Source organism: Fusarium poae, chromosome 2 (genome assembly GCF_019609905.1).
Source record: "Fusarium poae strain DAOMC 252244 chromosome 2, whole genome shotgun sequence".
In the NCBI taxonomy this organism is placed as follows: domain Eukaryota; kingdom Fungi; phylum Ascomycota; class Sordariomycetes; order Hypocreales; family Nectriaceae; genus Fusarium; species Fusarium poae.
Genome location: NC_058400.1, coordinates 8,482,880 through 8,502,934, shown reverse-complemented (window position 1 = coordinate 8,502,934; position 20,055 = coordinate 8,482,880). Strand labels below are relative to the sequence as shown.

The following is a 20,055-nucleotide window of genomic DNA, read 5'->3' as shown; positions in this document are numbered from 1 at the left end:
GTGGAATAATATTACATGTCATATTATGGAAAACAGACAAGCACAGACCATTGAAATTAGTTAAGGGTCATTGGTGAACAAACAAGACCCTGAGTATCACCGAAATTGAATAGTAGACCTCACATATTGCCTCGGGACCGCAACTGCCGCTGTCGTTCGTTTCACAACCATAACTAACGGATATTGGACACGATGCCGGATGCAACAATAAACTCACGATGTTACTCTACATTTCGGAGCACTTTGAATCCTTTACACTGAGTTTTCTGTTGTTTCTTTGGTTGCAGCGTCTTCCATTTTAGAGTGTGGCAGAGGGCCACATGCCCCTGCATAAAATGACCAAATCGCAACGTTTCCCCTGCGTGTTCACTTATTTGATGAACAAGGATCCAACGTGGGCACCAGGGGCAGAGACGCCACAGAGTATGTTTTGTGCAGCAGTGGCTGATATAGAGGTGGTGGTGAAACCAGCGGGCGGCAGATACAGTTGTTGAGAGGGGGACGTTGGGGGGGGGAGGTTTTCTCGTTTTCTTGAGGCTTAGTTAGTCGTTGGCGATCAATAGAGACGTTTCAATGTTGAGACCACTATGAATTGATCCCTGGAGAAATGGCCCAGAGCTTCGGGGTGCCCATTTAAACCCCTGCCGATGATCGAGATATTGCAGCATTCTTGGTAATGATAAGACAAGATGTGACTTGGCGCTGATTCACTTTGCCTCGTAGGCTGACGTTGTGAGCGGCACAGCAGCTGTTGGAAAGCTCAAGGCTGAACTTGGGGATCGTCATAGTTGACCAATATCTTGGTTTGCTGCATAATACACCGTACTTTGGTACAGATCCATTGCTTCAGCCAAGCCATGCTCCGGCTGATGGAAGTAGGAGCGGAGTCTAGTGCAAGAGAAAAAAAACTGGAATAGAGTGGCATGTGAACCTATGGGAATGTCTACAGTCCATGAGCTACAGGGACTACAAACCTGGCTAAAGGTGGGCTCCGGTAGAGTTGGCGTTATTCCATGAAATCCATCTTCTGCCGCTTCCGGGGAACAGACCAAAAACAGGGCAGAACGTGGCCCAAGATGGTGGGTATTAGACCAATTGAGTTTTCAATTGGATAAAGCTATTGGATGTTGAAGACTGTACGTACTTTGATGAAACTATTGGACAAGTGGCTTTGATGATTACATCCTTTTTGTTGATTATGATGGACGATGAAGAGACTGAGAATCTGGGGGATGAGCAAAAAAGTCTCCGTAGGCGAAACGTGGAAAGTAAGACACGCCGAGAGAAAAAAGTCTTCTCTTTGTTCGGTTCTTTTTTTACCATGTTAAATCATTGGTCACTGGTAAAAGAGAAGGATAATTTGTGTGGATACGGAGATATTTCTAGGCAGTTTCCGATGCTTGTCAGGTTACAACGATCGAATAATAGGTAATAAAAACTGAGTAAAAGAGAGAGAGAAAGACCCATAGTTTGCATCGTGATCCAATGCAGCTGTCATTTCTGACTTTTTTGTTCAATGCAGAATGAAACGCGTTGCTTTTCGCTATGATCTACCTGCCATGTACACTGGCAGGTATGCTGATCATGGAAGTACCTTATTGCTTCTTTTCAGCTCAAAGCCTTGTTGTTTTTTGATACAAAATATGCAGTGGCTTGTTTTAGAAAGAATTATTAAGGTTAGGCTTATTTATTCCAGGCGACTGCAGGTAAAACGAGAGTTAATTGCAGAGGGTAGCTTAGTTTAGTGTATATTGATGAGTGTGTGTGATACGGCAATCTACCAACCCCATCCAAAAGCTCGCTTTTCCCTCTTTTAGAGTTTGCCGTTATTTACTTTCCCCTAGTCAACAACCGACAGCTTCTGATGCAACTGTACGACTCAAGTGTTGTCAAATCGAGAGAGAGACAAGTCTTGACTTTTCGATGAATTGTCCTGTCCCGTCCCACTTGAGTCAACGGGCGAAACAAACAACTTCCAACTTTTTCCCTCTTCCCCCACGACGACATCCACTTCCTGTCACTACTTGTTCATCAGTCTTTCTTGTCCAACAATCAAATCTCGCTCTCGTTACCTGCTTTCGTAACACCTTGACCGACCCTTTATTTCGTGGTTTGCTTTTTGTACGCTTTGGTCTTGCGTCTCGTCCAACCTGAAGATCAGACCGTGCACTTGTCAACACCTGATTTCTGGTTGGTTGATTTGCTTTTATTTTATATTGACCATTGCAAGTCGACAGTCTCTTGTTACACAGCGCATGCAAACGCAAATGCAAATGCAAAAGCTCTCTCTGCCAGGTACAGTCTCTTCTCTGATTGCCACGTTTTCCCCTCTGTTTCATCTCATCTTCTGTCTTATTACGGGCCTTTCCGCCTGTGCCTGGCTCGGCATGTACATACCTGGGATCATCCTGTCTTTCCATGCGACGCGCCCCGGTTGGTAGCGAAACACCAGGATACCTTACCTTGGCTTGTGCACGCTACACTAAAACTACCTACAATTTGATGAATCGTCCTCTTTGTCAGTGCAAGTCTGTGCTGCAGAGGATATATCCGTCTTGCTATACTTTCAGTCATTCCAGTCTTATTTTCTGTCCGGATTGACTTTCATTCCTACGACGTTCTTCTTTCTTTCACTTTCTTTTCCCGCTTTGTTCCCGCTTGTACACGAACAAGGGCCACTTCCTTCTGTTATCCGTCTTTCGTCAGACTTGGGTATAGTCTAATCCTACTTCTAGTCACTGCCGTGCTGTCTCGATAATCTCGACAGCTTCTGGGGAGTTGCGCGCGAACCCCTCAATCCTTGACACCGGTTTCCCGCTATCAACAAAGCTACTCTTAAAATTGCGACGCCTGCAGCCAGCTATCATCAGAGCTCACACCGACTTCAACTCACTATATCATGGGATGATCGCCCGTGACCTGACATTACCACACTTTCAACTGCAGCTCGATAACGCTGTGCCGTTCAGATTTGGGTACTTTATAAATCCCCGCCAATCTTGCCCGTTTACATCCACCTGCTTGCCTGTTCCAGCGCAATCTGGATGCACAGCGCATCCTTGTTGATAAGAATCAAGACAAAGGCGCCAGTTTCCCTGCCTCGTTCGGCTGGCGCAGGATCGCATCGACTTGTGCTCTCACCAATCAGTCATCATGACTCCTTCAAAGGCGACGATATCCCACGACGGCCAAGAACTCGATGAGGCCCGAGAAGCATCCTTACTCCTCTCTTCTCCTCTTTCAACTCCCCTCACCACAAGCCCCGAGCTGGTCTCAATTCAGTCGCTGGCCGACCAAAACCCGACACCACTCAGCATGATGGACGACTCATGTTTTCTAGACATTGACAAGTGCATCTCGACTGGTCTTGAAGCGGGCAGTGTTAGTGCTCCAGCTAGTGTCGACAAGACCGCATCGTCTTCCAACCAATCACCATCGAATTCAGTGGGGTTATCTGCTACAAATAAAGACCCCAGCACTCACAGCCAGCGCAGTGCAGATCTTGCTGGACCTAAAGAGACTGCAGATGACGGAAACACCGAACCGGCACGTGCCGCTGACGATGGTAATGTTTCTCATTCAGATGGGAAGGATTTCAATTTACAAACACTTTTAGATGGTCAATCGGGCGACAAGTCTCTAGAAATCACCCAAACGAGCCAGTCGAAAAACGGTGCATCGCAAGCGCAGCCGAAAGTCATTTCGCCGTCTACTTTAAATACGACAGGCCTGTCTGCCCAAAATAGCAACGCCCCATCAAACGCCGCCGACCCTGCTCTTGGTTTCAGGGGCCATCATTCCGATCAGCACGAGTATCGAATAGATAGTTCGACCAGATACCAGCAATACGAGACGATTTCAGCACCCACAGGGCCCTCATCTGTGGGAGCGCTCCCTGCGCGAGGGACAGCCACAGCACCCGCACAGACAAGTAGCCACTGCACTGCTACTCAAGGCGCCACCCGGGCCATGTCTAGTACTACCTCTTCCACTAGCAACAGTTCCGTCCCCCCTGGGCATCAAAGACACCGCAACGATCATTCCTCGCACGACAACGGTTTTCCTCCCTCAAGCAATACATCCCTTTCTTCTCGACTAAGTGGCATCAAACTTGATACAAGTTTTATACGGCCGACGCCAAGACCAATCGTCCGCACAGTGCCCGACTCTCCATCCCTTAATATCAAACATCCAACTCCCGACATAACCTCCCAGGCACGATCCGGAGCCTACGTCGGTAACATCGCACAACTCGAAGCGACTGCCGAACGATTGTCTATGACAAGTTCCATCGACGATGCAATCCGGGATTTACACACTGAACTAAAGCGATCCGACAGTCGACGTTCCTCTATACTTGCTGCCAATCTCAAAGCCTCAGGGTCCATTGACGATTACAACACTCCTGGTTCCGCTGTCGAACAATTAAGACGACACCCATCTATCGCTTCCTCCATTGTTTCAACAAACAACGCTGCACGCCACGGTGGTTATTCCCCCGCTGGATACGTACTTTCCCCGAACCACTCCTTTACCGGGCGACTCAGATCAGGATCCAAGAACTCGGCAGGCCGGCCGGACTTTGACCTAGATTCTGTCTTATCACGACACGGCCCGGGCAAGGCATCTATCAGGAGCGTTCGCTCTGCAAAGGTTTCTTTGGCCGAGATTTCAGAATCTGAACCTATTGCACTGACCCAAGACGTTCTCGACATGGCCGACAAGACCCCTGCCAAGAATCCCGAGGGCGACTCCGTATTACCCGAGGAGCTCCGCGACGCCAACATACCCGCCACAGATGTTTTCCAGAACATGATGGGAGATGATGACTTTATGGAGAACAACCAGCACTCACACGCCCGTGCAAACACTGGCCACCAGGAGTCCCGAGATCCCCAACGACCTGGAAGTTCGCACTCGGACACAACTTTCCAACAATGTCAAGATGCTTTTGGTGACTTCGATGGCGTACACTGGGTTCCCGACCAAGATGACCCTTACGCTCCTCCAGACGACGTAGAGCCCCAACCTCAACACCAAGCTGCATACCGACCCGCTCCACGTCCAGACATCCGGCCCCAATCGTATATGGACCCCGAATCGGGACAACAGATGCTCTACTACCCAGCTCGTGTGCCCGCTATGCTCAACTTGCCTCCCAAGCTTTCCAACAAGCCCAAGGCCAACGAAAGGAACAAGCGACGCTCCCAAGTCATGAGTGCTATGCTTGATGGTGGCAGAAAATCACAAGTTCTGGATGCTCCTGCTCCAGAGCGAGATACAACTAGAGACTCTTGGCTGCCTGATCCTCTGGCTGGTCACCGAGCATCATTCATTGCCCTGTCATCTGATGAGCTTAGGGAACTAGGTCAACAGCCAGATCCAGCTCGTTCTTTGCATTCGGATCAAGGTGTCGCCTCTGCTGTGCAACCTGAACCCACTGCCGATTCGTCGGTTGAGACATTGAGGCGTCCTCAAAAGCTGTCTCGTAAGAACCAAGACGAGCGAAAGTCAAGAATGTCAAATCTGCCACCGCAACTGAGAGCAAGTGCTTTCTTTGATCTCCCCGACAACACGCAGCCGGATATCGAAGTCAAGGACGGATCGGCGATGGCCACTCTCGAAAGTATCTTGGACGCTTCCGCCAATGCCCCTGTCAGTGCATTTACCGACCATGAACGTGCCGGCAGACTCGGAAAGGAGGTCTACGGCAAAGAGAAGAAGCGCGCATCGGTTGCTGCGTCTACCGCTCTCCAACCCGAGCCTGATAAAAAGCATGCCAGAAAACGCTCTTCTTTCTTGTGGCTTGGCAAACGTCACAGCCATGTCAGTGATGATAGCAAGGATCAAAAGGCCCAGTCCGAGTCTGGATTGGGACCAGTGAACGCAGAGACCACCGCGGGTGAGAACGATGGTTTAGCTCGCAGCGTTAATGGCCTCGAAGACGGGCATAGCGATGATGAACAGCAGGCCGCCAAGGACGAGGCCGAAGATGTTTCTGAGGAAGAAGGCTACCACGGCCCCCCGACAACACTGCTTGCTGAACTACAGCTCCGCAAACAGCAGCAGAAAGAGCGAACCCAACGAACATTCGGGCCGGGTGGCATGCACGCGACCTTGCTAGAGATGGACGCTGTTGCAGAGACCCAGAAGAAAACAAGGAATACCAAGCGTATCAACTTGGCTTGGGAAGAGGGTGGCCAAGCACAGCCTGTTGATGAGAACTCTGATGACGAAGACATACCTCTGGCCGTCATCGCAGCGCGCAATCAGGGCGCAAAGAATGTTATGGATCTGAACCGCCCCATAGGTTTGATGGAGCGTCGTGAGATTGAAGAGAACGAGCCCCTCAGTCACCGCCGAGCCCGTCTCCATGGTCAAGATCCTCGATCTATGGTTATCACCAACAGACCAAGCATGAACAACCTCAGCGCTAACTATCTCCCTACAACACCCCACTCTATCGCACAGCAGTCTGTACAGAACGCATCTCCTGAGCCCGATGATGAGTTCGAAGGAGAGACACTTGCAGACAGGAAAAAGCGCCTTGCTGCCAAGGAAGAGGCCGAGAATCTATTGCCCAAGGCCCGCCCTGTCAGTAGTGCCTTTTCCGTTGAACTCCTCAACCAATTTGAGGATCCGGAGAAGAAAAAGACGGAAGAGGAGAGTAAGCCTAAATCTGGTGAGGAGGAAACTTTGGGTCAACGCCGCCGTCGCCTGCAAGCTGAGCGTGAAGCCCGCGAGCGGGAAATGAGTTTCAACCAGCTGAACGCAACTTCTGAGGAGCCACCAGTGCCAATTCCTGGCGTCAACGGCCAAATGCATCAGATGTCAAGTGTCCTTTCTGCTCATCCCAAGAGGAGTGTGAATGAAGCTATGGCAGAGCGCGAGCGTCTTGAGCGTGAGAGGAGACTGGTCAGAGAAGGTGATGCGAGGATGGCAGCCTACAGAAGCCAGATGCCCCAAGCTGTGGGAGTCGCGGGTAATGCCCATTCTGGTGGTTACCGTGGCGGTACTTTCAACAATGGCCTTGGTGGTCAGAACTCTCAAGCTGCTATGTCTTCACCAGCTCTCCACACCCAGATTTTCAACCAGCCGGCTCTTAACCATCGAAAGAGTGCTGTGTTTAATACGTATGGTGCCCCGATGCAACCAGGTCCGTACGGCGCTGGTGGCATGAGCGTTTATGGCGGGAACATGTTGCAACCTGGTATGCAAATGCCTGGTCAAGCTGGCCCTACCAACAGAATCGAACAGTGGCGCCAGGGTGTTCTCCCTTAAGAACTTGATCTGTCTGTTTTATACCGAAACAGTTATCAGCCCAACCGAGAGACGTCTCGAAAACGCAATTTTACTTTAATACATTTGAGGAAACATAGAAAACGGGAAACAACCCATCTGAAGCGTATGGCATGGCTATCAATATGGTGTTTGGTGTATTTTGATAGAGGATCGGAGATGATGGACGGTATTACATATTCAAGGACTTTGCTTTTTCTCGTTCTGCATGGCACCTAGCATGGCATGGCGCTGGAAATACCTGTAAAGCTGGAAGGACAGCGATTTTTAAACAAGGAAACAATTTATTCATTCATAATCTGTTTGTATTCTGGCAGCATCTACTTCAAGACCGAGAACATGAACAATGATATGCTTTCAAATCCGTGTATTAGAAGTGAATGCGGAGAGAGTATGGGGAAGGTATCAACTCGTCATATTGCCAAAACAAAGATACAGAAAAATTAAAGCAACCCAATGTCTAAAAGACCAACGCCAGGATGTTAACAAGCCTTTATACCCTCCCCCTTTTTTTCACTCTTCTACATGCTTTTCAGTCCAGATCCGTTCATCTCCTCTTGCTAAAGTTGGAGGCAGTCTTTTGCAATTTGGACGGTGGTGCGGCTTCGACATCGCTCTCATCATCCTCGCCCATAGACTCGTCTACATCGTCATGGTCGACCTCATCCTCGTCGAGAGACTCTTCAGCATCACTATCAGCCTCCTCGCCGGCTGATTCCTCCTCGTCGTCAGAATCGCCGACAAAGCCGTTGGTGATGGGAACGTCATCATCTGAGTCGTCGAAATCACCATCCAGGGCGCGCCTTCGGCCAGGTGCGCGCGCAGCTTCATCCTCTCCCTCAACCCAGATAACGTCCTCATCGTCAGAGTCTGAGTCGCCGCTGTTGTTAAGACCGCCGCTGTAAACTCTACGTCGGAGCTTCATCTGACACTCGAGCATTTCGAGCTTACCCTTCAGGGCGAGAAGGCTGGAGAGACCCTTTGCGCGCTCAGCGAGGACCTTTTGCAGACCACTGAGGCTTTGGAGGACCTTGGGCTGCGATGCGAGAGCACCACCGTGGGCAATCAGTGTCCAGTTAACCCAGGCGACAAGAGCACCGGCACGACCAGGACGGCGGTACAGGCGAGCTGCGAGCTTGGTGAGGAGAGTACCGGCGAGAGCGCTGTCAAGGCGCTCAATGGTGTTGTGGACGGTGGCGAGATCGGTGGTGTGCAAACACGACTCGAGAAGGTCTGTGTCGTCGGTGCGAAGGGCCTGAGTGAGAACGGTAGACAGAGACTGGTGACTAGGAGGTGCAATAGTGTTTCGCGTACGGTGGGAAACCATTGCGCCGTTGAGAGCTGAGGGCACATCAATAATGTCGTTCTCGGCGCGAAGAAGCTCTCCGAATGAAGGCAATGTGCCCTCAGCGTCCTCCTCCTCGTCCTCATCATTAGACTTTTGCTTCACGAGCTTTGTGTTGGAAGTTTCCTCAGTGGACTTCTGTTGCTCCTTCTCCTCAGCGAGGCTCTCAGCGTCAGAGATATCTTCGTCGCTGTCGGCATCGGACGAGAGCTCAATGGCTTCGACCTGGGAAGATCCGTAGGCATCGGGGCCAGCGATGGAGGCCTTTGACTCGTCGATGACGGCCTTGTTAGGAATTCGAGCGCTGGTTCGAGAAACAGGGGCAGCCAGCTTAACCGGCGCCTTGCGTTTTGTTGTCGACATTATGATGGGGGATAGAAATGTGAAAGTTGTTTAAGCGGGCGCAAAAAGGATATGGCTGGGTCGCGTGCAAGGATATGCAAATCGAGAAGCGAATCAAGCAGTTCGGCCCTTGCGTCGCTGATAGCGCGGTTTCTCTGTATTATTGAGAAAAAAGATTATGTTGAGCGTTATCAATTGGAAAATTTGACGAAGCCGTCGCTCAGTCTCGAGTGAAGGAACTTTTTTTCTGGAACCTGAGCTTAACTCGGCGGTGCCCCACAGAGCGATAAGATTAGAATATCGTCACGTGCGGCAGCCACAGTAAGCGCCACATGTCGAGCTACAAGTGGCGCCGAAGAATTTCTGTAAACTTGAGTTTGGCAAGCTGTTTAATTACAGTGATTGGCTTGTTACGCAGAAGCAATCGTGATTGGATGCGATGTTTGGATGGTGGACTCGAGGATAGACTCTCATTGGATAGTGTGTGCTTCTTCCATATTTCTCGGAAGGATCAACCTATCGTCCGTGACCTTGAGAGAAGAGTCATACCTACAGAGTAGACAAAGACGATTTTCAAAGGGAATGTGCATTGAAGTATTGACAACACTCAAGTTTGGGTAGCACAAGCCATGTAAATGCCCGTTTCCCTCGTTTGATACGGGAACGCAGGGTCACATGACGTCCATCTCTAAGCGGACCCGTGTTTCCCGGCTGGACCATGATGCGGCCTAGCTTCGATATTAGACTAAGATCCGCTGATAAGCTATGGTGGTTTGTTGCATGATGACTTAGTGACGCGACGTGAACGTGTAAGAGAAGTGTCGCGAGAAAGTTAAAGTACGTGTCCACAAGTGAAAGAGATTAATCTTGGAACTGCATTATTTCTTGAAGATATTTTTTCATACATTGAAACAATTTCGTAATTATTCATACCTCATCTCCAGTTGCATCTTTCTCTTCTTTTCTTTCATTTTACTCGGATGATCGTGTAAGACGCAACTCTCGGGAAACAGTGGCATTCCGGGACGGTCTGCAATCTTATCCGTGTCCTTTCGGGATAGAGGAGACCTTCCCTTTCTGTCCAGCTCAGACTCTGCCACACATGTTAGTCTGTTAGGTTTGGTTTAGAGAGAGCTACATATCTTGTACGAGATCAACACAATACTTTATAGCATCGATCAAACAACTTCCTGATAGTTCTAGTAACTACTCTATCATCTATACCAAACATGATAAAAATGTCATGAAACAAACTCGATGACAATGATACCCAACCTCGCAGCCACAACGTTCCCCAGCCACCAGCGATCATCGTGACGGTGGACAAGCGCTGGCCCGTGCATCTCATCATGCCCCTCTCAGTACAAACCTCGGACAAATAAATTTTTCCCCTTGCCAAGTTTGCACACCCCGATAGACACAAATCAATGGTTCGGCGGAGTTTGCCTTCTTCTCTCATAAATACCACCGCGCCTCCGACCGGGCAAAATTCACTGACGTGCACGCGCTTTTCCCTCAGAGGCTCCGAAACTCCCCTTAAAGCCAAACCCCCCCTTACTCACCCCTCTACGTTCTTCCGTTCCGGTTCTCAGTCTGAGAACAAAAAAAAAAGGAAAAAAAGAGACAGACTCTTACACTGCCAACAGGGACCTGACTGCCCTGCACTGGCCACCCTTTCCCCCTCTTGGCAACCACCTTGCACCTTTTGAGGCTACCACAAAGCACAAAAAGCACCTTCCGCGCCCCGATCACGATAAGAGCTTCTTTCCGTTCTTGTTGTTCTCGACCCCGGCGATCACCACCAAAAAAAAAAGTCACTGCGTTTGCACTTGCACTGCACCCACTATTGACTTTTATAATCAATAATAAGTCTTGCGACTACAGAGTCTAACTTAGTTCAACGTCGCTCGTACTGTTTCTTTTTATTATTTATTTCTTGATTTTTCTTTTTCTTTGGTCATTTTGATCATCTTCCTTCCCTCTTTGCTCTACTCTACGTACAATACCGTACCATCTACGCGCGAAGCCTATCGCAATTGCTCTCCAATCATCAGCGTCATTGCTTCGGGATTACAGTTTGACCTACCTGGTTCCTACCTTACATCCGGGTTACGACATTGGTCTTGGTTGTTGCCTTCGACTCCGCTTGCGCCTGCCCACCACCTGCCGCTAGGCCGCCAAAAATCCAAAGCCGAGAAGCGCATAAAGGATCGCGACTCCCCCCCGCCTTTATTCCAACTTCGCACTTGCGCGACGCGCCTCCATTCCAAAGTCCCCACCCCAACCATCTCCATCGCGCATCAAAATCACGTCGCTTACCTTTCGATAATCCACGACTCGCATTGATACGTAAACGCATCGCAATTTCTTGTCGCATCGGGTCAACTAAGATATACTTAATATTGACGCGCATTTATCGCGACCAGCCATTATGGCTTCACCCACCCCCGATGCTCCCGCTGTCGATTCTCCGTCGCGCGATGTCACCACAGAGAAGGAACAAAAGTCGGAAGTTAATGGGTAAGTTGTTCCCAAGTCTCGCTGGCGCGCGATGTGTTACCGCATTGTCGTGATGCAGTCTCATCTTTCCCCAGCATTAGCTGACTTTGTTCCTACCAGACATGCGACTCCTGATAAGTCAACCGACGCGCCTGAATCCACAACAGTAAACGGCAACGACAAGAGAGACGATCACCCAGTCGCTAACGGCGTGAGCAAGGATGTCGAGATGGCGGATAGTGATGAGAAGAAGGCTTCCCCATCCCCACAGAAGGACGACGCTTCAGAGGTCAAGGACGAGTCTGACAGTGCCAAGACGAAAGAGCTGGGCGATAAGGAGTCGGGCGAATCCAAAGCTGCTGAAGACGAGCCAGCTGCTGCATCTGAGGATGTCGATATGGCAGATGCTTCACCAGCAGAGAAACCTCAAGATGACAAGCCCGCGCAAGACGTGTCTGCTGAAAAACCTGTCGATGAAGACGCTAAAGATGTTGATATGACAGAGAAGCCTGCTGATGCGCCTGAGAAGGCCGACGCAACTGATGACAAGGCGACCACGTCAAAAGATGCTGTAGCCGCTGCCCCCGAGGCAGACGAGCAGCCCGCCAGCCTATCTCAGCTTACTATTGATGGCAATGATGCCGATGGCACCAAGCCTTCTGCCGATAGCAATGATATTGACGCCCCCAAACCCTCCACCGAAGTATCAATGCAGGATGCGCCGGCCATTGACGCTTCTGCTAGCTCTAAAGTTGCGCGTGAACGTGAGGAGGATTCCGCAGATGAACCTGCGCCCAAACGAGCCAAGACAGAACCCAAGTCTGAGGAACCTGTCGACGCTATGGCACCCGCTCCCAAGACTGAAGTCGCTGTTAAGAACGAAAAAGCTCCCGGCGAGTCGGCTCCTGAGCAGGAGTTGTCACGCTTCTCTCGCCTTGAGCGATGGAACGATACAGAATTCAGAGAGCAGAAGCTTACCGCTCATCAACGACGCGAGTTCCGTAAGGTGCTTGGACGTGTGAAGAAGACCAAGTCGGGTGGGCACTTCAAAGTTCCTGTCCCGAAGCTGTGGCCACAGCTCGCCGATAGCTATCTGGCTATGATCGATAAGCCAACGGATTTATCAGAGATTGACCGGACCCTGCGCGATGCCATGTACACCACCATTGGCGACTTCCAAAATGACTTGGTTCTCATGTACGACAACACTCAAACCTTCAATGGTACCTTGCACGAGGTAACAAGCCATGCGTTCAATGCCATCCGAGACATTTGGGAAAACATCATTCAAATCCCTGCGGAAGAAGCGGTCAAACCGAAGTCTACCCCTAAGCCCAAACCTCCTCGTGAGCCGCGCATCAGCTCTCTGGGTGACTCAGTCGCCCGTAAACCATCTGTCGGACCTGGCACAAGTCCTGCTGCCGAGAGTGTGTCATCAAAACCAAGACATGGATCTCAAGAGGCTGCTGCGGCGGCGGCGGCGGCCTCAGAGCTGCGTCGCGCTTCCAATGCAACTGAAGGTGATCGTCCGAAGAGAACTGTTCGTGCTCCCAAATCTAAGGATATTGACTACACAACAAAGCCTTCGCGTAAGAAGCTCAAGCCTGAGTTGCAGTTTTCTGAGGAAGTATTGAGCGAAATGATGCACCCAAAGAACACGGCTCTCAACTCTTGGTTCATGGACCCTGTCGATGCCGAAGGATTGAACATTCCCCACTACTACTCCGTTATCAAGAAGCCCATGGATCTCAACAAGGTTTCCCGAATGCTGAAGAACGGTGATATCACCAGTGTCAAGGACTTTGACAAGACTGTGCGGTTGATCTTTACCAACTGCTACACCTTCAACGGCAGTGTTGACCAAGGAAACTCCGTGTCTTATGTAGCCTCGCAGCTGGAAGGGTACTACAACAAGTTGATGAAGGACAAGGATGCTTGGTTGGCCAGATATGCCAAGGCCAATGCTCCTGCTCCTGGTAGTGATGATGAGGACGAAGACGACGATGAGGTCGAGGGCATTGAACCTGCAGGCCCCCCTGGTGCGGACCCAACTAAGGAAGTGCGTGACCTGGAGGCCAAGCTGCGAGAAGAAAGCGGAAAGCTCACCGATCTTTTCGCCGCCGAAATGCCGAATGAGAGTATGATTTCCATCCAACAGACCATTGTTAGTGTTGTGCAGGATAGTCTCCTCAAGGCGAAACAGGCCCTCAGTCAGTACCGCTCAAAGAATCAGGACAAGCCTGCAAAGAAGGCGGCCAAGCCTAGCAAGCCCAAGCCCAGTGGCTCTGTGCCTCGAAAGCCTAGCGGAAATGTGCCCCATCCCAAGAAACCCAGTGGCACCAAGAAGGCTGGCACCAAGAAGACCCTGACCGCAGCGGATAAAGACGCGATTGCTTCGGCCATCAACGACCTTGACGGTGCACAACTCGATCGTGCCATCGACATTATCAAACGAGACACAGGCCAGAACGTAAGTAACAATGACTTGCCGCGGCATCGAGTAATGTTAACATGCCTTTAGGAGAACACCGACGGAGAGCTAGAGCTGGATATTGACCAGCTTAGCAATGAGGCATTGCTCAAGCTGTGGGAACTGTGCAGGAAGGTGCTGCCAGGATTTGGTAAGGACTCCAACGTGCCATCCTCTCCCGAAGTGTCCCGAGCGGCGCCTCCCAAGCATTCCAAGTCGTCGTCAACGTCGGCAAAGCCTAAGAAGAATAAACCCATGAGTGCTCGCGAGCAGGAGGAGCGCATCGCACAACTTCGCGGCCTTCGTGATCTGTACAGACCTGGCCAAGAGCCCGGAGACGCCCAGCCCGTGCTGCAAGCCCCCACACCCACCGCCGAATCCAGTGATGAATCGGATTCGGAGGAGGAGTAAGAAAAGATGACGTCGATTGATGGACGGATTGTATGAGTTGTATGACTTCCTTTTGGGAGCTTGGTAGCCAGTAGCCAGTCGACCGGAGAGCATGAGGCACCATTATACCCAGCCACGGCTACACCAGGTGTCATGCTTGCTCAAAGGAGTGGTATGGTATGGTCGGACTCGATCATGCCGCCTCGGACGAGGCAGACGCAAGCCAGGCCTGATGAGATTGGTAATGAGGACGTCGCGAGGTTCCCTAGTCACCGTTGGTCTCTGGGAACCAAAGACAGCAACGCACACGCAGGTAGAAAGGTGCATTACTAGAGGGAAAAACTTTCTGGTGAGGGAAAGTAGCGAGGTAGTTTTTAAGTTGGCGAGCATAGTTTTGGGGAGATACCCGAGCAAGTGAGCGGAATTGATGACAGCAAAGCGAATTTGGATGCAGCTGGTATCCAGGTAGCGCTTATCGGATGTGCTGTGTTGAATGTGTAAAATAAATCAACTTCAGAACTTCGACATGAAAACCTTGTAGTGGTGGCGACGTGATGTGTGTATGTCTTGTCCATGGTCAATGTCGCGTAATCGCTGTGTCTCTGGCAGCTGTTCCTTGCCGATGGGCGCCAGGTGAACCTTGGCCGAGTCGTTCCAGTGTCATTGCGAGTTCCAGCTTTGTGACGTGGGTATAGATGTGTATGCGTTGGGATGTGCTGTGTCGTACTGGGAGACAGATGCTCATAGCGTCCAGTGTGGTTGGTGTAGATGCAGATGTAAAGGATTCAACAGCGACATTGACGCGATTGGGAATTTTGAAATACAACCAGCGGGGTCAATGATTGACATTACTGGCAATCTGCTTGATAAACTTTGTCGGGGTCAAAGTCAAGTCAAGTCTGTCCTGGTCCTTTGCACAAGGATGATTGACGCCTCATAAGCTTTGAGTGGGCGCGAGGCGGCCGTATATGAAGGGAGGAGGAACCTGAGGCATCCAGTGTGTCGGTTCCGTGACAAAATACAAAGATTCAACAACTCAGTATTGGAACGTGCAACGCAGAGGTGTAATAGTAAGTGAATCAGAGCGATGGACGTGGAAAGGGAGACGAGGGAAACGTGGGTGATGGGCTGAAGGCTATTTAACAAGGCCACAAGAGAGACGAGATGGGAATGCGGAAAAGTAAAGTAAATGTCAAAATGACCGATTGGAGAGACAAATTGAAGATATCGCGAACAAGAAAGACTCTTGATGATGTTGATCTTGTTAATATGGTGAAAGTAATGGTATCAATGCGTATCAAACAAATCCCTTGCGTTGGATGGTTGGCGTGATGGAAGCAGATAGAGAGAGCATATGATCCCGTCAAGGCGGGGTTGAGAGAAGAATGTCAGCCGACAAAGAAAAGTCCATACGTACCTGATTAGTTACCTGACAGGCATGATAACGAAAGTAATAGACGGCGATGATGGTTCAGACCTGTATTGATAAATGTTGAATCGATGTTGTATGTCGCTGGCTAAAAGATGTTGATTTTTTTCCTTCTTCTTTTCTTTTCCAGACTGAAATTTGGGGGGTTTAAACGAGGTGGACTTTTTTTTTGGTGGGGGAAAGGACAGGACGGTACTGGGCTTCGGGTTCGCCTCGTTAAAAATGCCCGCCCGTGGTCTACCTATAATTTACACTGTAGACGGACACGCCTACGGGGATTGGTTACCCTGTAAACATGAAAAGATTTGGTGACCAATTTGGCTGACCTGACCTGACTTGGGGCTTTTTCTCATTCGCGATGTAAATGGAGTTGTCAAGAACAAAACATTTGATGGGTAATATAATGAACTACTATTATTAGCTTGTAGTAGGTCTGTGTCCTTTACTAGATGGCCTCGAACTTGAATTGTTCGAGTCTGTTCCCTTTGTCGTCCTGGAACATGTGTATTGATGAAAGAGATCTTGAACATCTCGAGATGGCTTTGTTGGACTGTTGAACAACACATTTGAGAGAGAGCGAGCATGTACTCAGACGTTGTATATATAAGATAGATAGATGTCTCGAGTAGAATGTATCAACATCAATCACAATTCACAAACACGTTCAAAGCAAAAGCACAATACAACATTCAAAATGTCTACCACAAGTTCTAACTCCTCCTCTTCTTCTTCTTCCTCCCACTCCTCCTCCCACTCCTCCTCCTACTACTCCTCTCCCTACCTGTCCTTCCAATGGCCCCGTACCGACAATGCCAACTTTGTCTGCTGGCACCGCGGCTTCGACAACTCAAATGCCAACATCATGGTCGCCCTTCTCATCCCATGGATCCAATGGCCCAACAACCCCCTCGACGACGCCAACTCTCACTGGACCGTCATCCAGGACAAAGCGCACCAGGCTTTTTGTGACTGGCGTCGAGCCCTCCGAGAAAAGGTCTCGGGCGAGGCGCATCAGAAGCACATGAAGCTCACGAGTATCATCCTCATGAATTCGCAGCTGAGACTGACCGTTGATAGCTTGGTTCAAGGTGAGGAGCACATGATGCTGTTCTACGGGTTCGTGGCGGATGAGTTGATGGAGATGGAGGATGTCAGGGATCTCAGGATGGGGAAGAGCGTTATCAAGTGGATTGGCTCTGGGGAGGATGCGTATCCTGTTGTGAGAAACTTTAGGTCGAGGGCTTGATGTGGGTAGAAAGGTAAGTTGTATGGTCTATATGCTGGACATGTAGAGCATTCATTCATTCAATGTATGAGTAGACGTGTATAAGATTGACAAAGTATTGCTTATATTGCTTATATTGACTATTTAAATTAAATGTCTGTAGACGTCACTTGCAAGTTGGTTTGTTCTTCCACTTTTCGATGTGGGGCACAATCAAGATCAACCACCAACTTCTTTATATCAATCAATTCTCACTCTTCACATTCTTACTATTTCACTACCACAAACAAATCTCACAATGTCTTCTTCTACTTCAGAACGTGCAACTGCACTCGTACAGTGGGCAACTTCAAACGGCGCCACCATCAACCTATCAGTCCAAGTCTCTCACCTACCAGAAACAGGCCTTTCATTCTGTGCAACAGCATCTACATCGCCCTTTGACACAATCGTCAGCATCCCTCCCTCTCTAACTCTCTCTTACCTCAACACTCTTCCCGGACGCGACGATCCTAAGCCTTTTAGTTCAAACTTTCTGGCCAAGACTCCACCTCATGTCATTGGACGCTTCGTTCTCATCAAGCACTTTCTTCTCAAAGAGTCTTTCTGGACGCCGTATATACAGGCTCTCCCACAGCCAAACGACGTTGATTCTTGGTCTCTGCCGCCTTTTTGGCCTGACGAAGATGCAGAGTTATTCGAGGGGACGAACATCGAGGTTGGTGTCGCCAACATCAAAGCTAATGTGATGCGCGAGTTCAGAGCGGCTTGTGATCTTTTGGACAGGGATGATTGGGAGCCTGAATTTCTGAAAAACTTTACTCTACCTTTGTATCAGTGGGCGTACAGCATCTTTTCCAGCAGAAGTTTCCGACCAAGTCTTGTTCTCGGACCAGAGGACCAACAGCGTCTCCCTGAAGGTGTCAAACTAGACGACTTTTCTGTCCTCATGCCCCTCTTTGATGTGGGAAACCACGACATGACCACTCAAGTACGATGGGAGCGCGATGAGAAGAGTAGCGACTGCAGTCTCAAGGTTGGAAAGGCGTACCAAGCGGGAGAGCAGATCTTCAACAACTACAGCATGAAGACAAACGCTGAGCTGCTGCTCGGTTACGGATTCATGCTCCCAGAGACAGAAGAGCTACACAACGACTATGTCCACGTGCGAAAGCGCCAACCTGCTCAAGGCGAAGCTACAGAAGAGTACTACATCTCCCTCCGCCCCATCCGACACTCTAGCTCCCTCCTCGCACGAACCAAGCAAGCCGTCCAACTAGATGAATCGACGTCTGTCATCGGCGTCTTCCAGCACGTTCAGCACGACATGGTATGGGATATCTTTTGCACACTTGCACCACCTGAGCAGCGCGCACAGTTCATCTGCGAAGGATCAGAGCAAGAGCAACAGAACAAGTTCTTCAGCGGACAGGTTACTGAGGATGGACGGATGTTTATGCAGCAGACGGCAGCTATTATTCAACATAAGGTTATGCAGGAGCTGGAGAGGTTGTTGGAGACTGATGTGGAGGTTGTTGGTGGAGGGGATTTGACAAGAAATCAACAGTTGGCGCTGGATTATAGAGCGAGGTGTAAAAAGGTTCTTGAGAATACTCTTGAGGCTATGGATATGGATGAGTTGTTTGGTGAGGATGAGGAGGAGTAGATCCCTTGAAGACGATATAATGAAAAAGGGGAGATAGATCTCGACTAAAATGTTTAGACGGTACTCAAACCACTGAGCCGGTCACTATTTGATGTATAAAAGTAAATACAAGACCAGGCTTGTTTGTTTGGTAGTGGTTGTAGACTGACTGGCATTGATACATCCATCCATTCACATTGGCTACATACATTTCCACATGCAGATTTGGCTTCATATGAACTCCACCCACTAAGCTACAACTCCAATTTCCCGTCAACTTCACTTCAAACAACAACCGTTTAACAGTTGAGGAAGAAAAAGACATTTCCAACGTTAGAAGCTCATATCTTCTCCAAATATTTCCAACATGACAACCTCAACTCAATCGCCTCGCAAGCTCCTCCATCTCATCACCGATATCGACAAGTAAGTCCCTCCCCCAACCCCCATCTACACCATCTCTAACAATCTCAGCGCCCCTTTGGACTTTGAATCCAACTCTGAACCATATTACCGCCTTTTTCTCTCTCCAGATCCTCGTCCTCATGGCTTCATCCTCCCCGCCACAGTATCTCTCATGCCGTGGCCCAACACCTTCACCATCGATCATTCAGCCCGCACCGTAACTCTCACCGAGCCACCATCTGGTTCATCGCTCACAGAACATGCCAACGCAGCATTCCAAGAAGCTGTTGACAAAGCAATCGACGGCGATCTATTTCCTATTCTCCACAACGAACACAGCGAATACTTCCGCATAGTCGGCGCCAGGAGTTTCGTCCAGGTTGAGAGATTCGCTGCTCCTTTGTTCGGCATTGCGACACGCGGTGCTCACTTAACGGGCTATGTCCGTGACGACAACGGAGAAATCAAGATTTGGGTCGCGAGACGAAGTCGTCATCTGTTTAGTTGCCCAGGTCTTCTAGACAGTACCGTAGCCGGCGGTATAAAAGCAAGCGACACACCACTTGCATGTATCAAAGCCGAATCCACAGAAGAAGCCTGTCTTCCACCAGACTTGGTATCAGTGTATATTGAGCCCGCGGGTGCTATAACGCTAGCCAACATTAACTCCAAATCGAAACTGTTTCACTCGGATATTATCTACGTTTTCGACTTGGAGATGCCTCGGGATGTGATTCCACGGCCTGGTGATGACGAAGTGGAAGAGTTTGTGCTTATGGGGTGTGGGGAAGTTGTTGAGAGGATGTTGGAGGGGGAGTTTAAACCGAATGTTTGTCCGGTCATGATTGATTTCCTTGTGAGGAGGGGGTTTGTCACGGAGGAGAATGAAGTAGATTTTGAAGAGATTCAGAAGAGGTTGAGAAGAGAGATTCCTGTACCTATGGAGTCTGATGTTTAGTTTGTCACGAGACATGGCTTCTGCGGGTTGTAGCACATAGAAATGAGA

General features: G+C 49.6%; 7 protein-coding genes across 7 annotated transcripts; 5 read left to right on the top strand and 2 right to left on the bottom strand.

Annotated features, from left to right (window-relative positions):
* Positions 1-366: 366 nt before the first annotated feature.
* Positions 367-668, bottom strand: FPOAC1_006898 (uncharacterized protein; the record flags this gene model as incomplete). Its single annotated transcript, XM_044851371.1, has 2 exons — positions 367-530; positions 584-668. The coding sequence occupies 2 exons, from the start codon at positions 666-668 to the stop codon at positions 367-369; spliced, it is 249 nt and encodes an 82-aa protein (XP_044710083.1).
* A 2,485-nt stretch (positions 669-3,153) lies between these two features.
* FPOAC1_006897 (uncharacterized protein) lies at positions 3,154-7,281 on the top strand (the record flags this gene model as incomplete). Its single annotated transcript, XM_044851370.1, has 1 exon — positions 3,154-7,281. One exon carries the CDS (start codon positions 3,154-3,156, stop codon positions 7,279-7,281), a length of 4,128 nt encoding a protein of 1,375 aa, XP_044710082.1.
* A 565-nt stretch (positions 7,282-7,846) lies between these two features.
* On the bottom strand, positions 7,847-9,007 carry FPOAC1_006896 (uncharacterized protein; the record flags this gene model as incomplete). Its single annotated transcript, XM_044851369.1, has 1 exon — positions 7,847-9,007. The coding sequence occupies one exon, from the start codon at positions 9,005-9,007 to the stop codon at positions 7,847-7,849; it is 1,161 nt and encodes a 386-aa protein (XP_044710081.1).
* A 2,410-nt stretch (positions 9,008-11,417) lies between these two features.
* FPOAC1_006895 (uncharacterized protein) lies at positions 11,418-14,678 on the top strand (the record flags this gene model as incomplete). The annotated part of the gene is made up of 4 exons (XM_044851368.1): positions 11,418-11,506; positions 11,606-13,955; positions 14,007-14,362; positions 14,426-14,678. The coding sequence occupies 4 exons, from the start codon at positions 11,418-11,420 to the stop codon at positions 14,676-14,678; spliced, it is 3,048 nt and encodes a 1,015-aa protein (XP_044710080.1).
* Positions 14,679-16,636: 1,958 nt separating this feature from the next.
* On the top strand, positions 16,637-17,020 carry FPOAC1_006894 (uncharacterized protein; the record flags this gene model as incomplete). Its single annotated transcript, XM_044851367.1, has 1 exon — positions 16,637-17,020. One exon carries the CDS (start codon positions 16,637-16,639, stop codon positions 17,018-17,020), a length of 384 nt encoding a protein of 127 aa, XP_044710079.1.
* Positions 17,021-17,297: 277 nt separating this feature from the next.
* Positions 17,298-18,665, top strand: FPOAC1_006893 (uncharacterized protein; the record flags this gene model as incomplete). Its single annotated transcript, XM_044851366.1, has 1 exon — positions 17,298-18,665. One exon carries the CDS (start codon positions 17,298-17,300, stop codon positions 18,663-18,665), a length of 1,368 nt encoding a protein of 455 aa, XP_044710078.1.
* Positions 18,666-19,011: 346 nt separating this feature from the next.
* Positions 19,012-20,007, top strand: FPOAC1_006892 (uncharacterized protein; the record flags this gene model as incomplete). Its single annotated transcript, XM_044851365.1, has 2 exons — positions 19,012-19,070; positions 19,119-20,007. The coding sequence occupies 2 exons, from the start codon at positions 19,012-19,014 to the stop codon at positions 20,005-20,007; spliced, it is 948 nt and encodes a 315-aa protein (XP_044710077.1).
* Between the last annotated feature and the right edge of the window lie 48 nt (positions 20,008-20,055).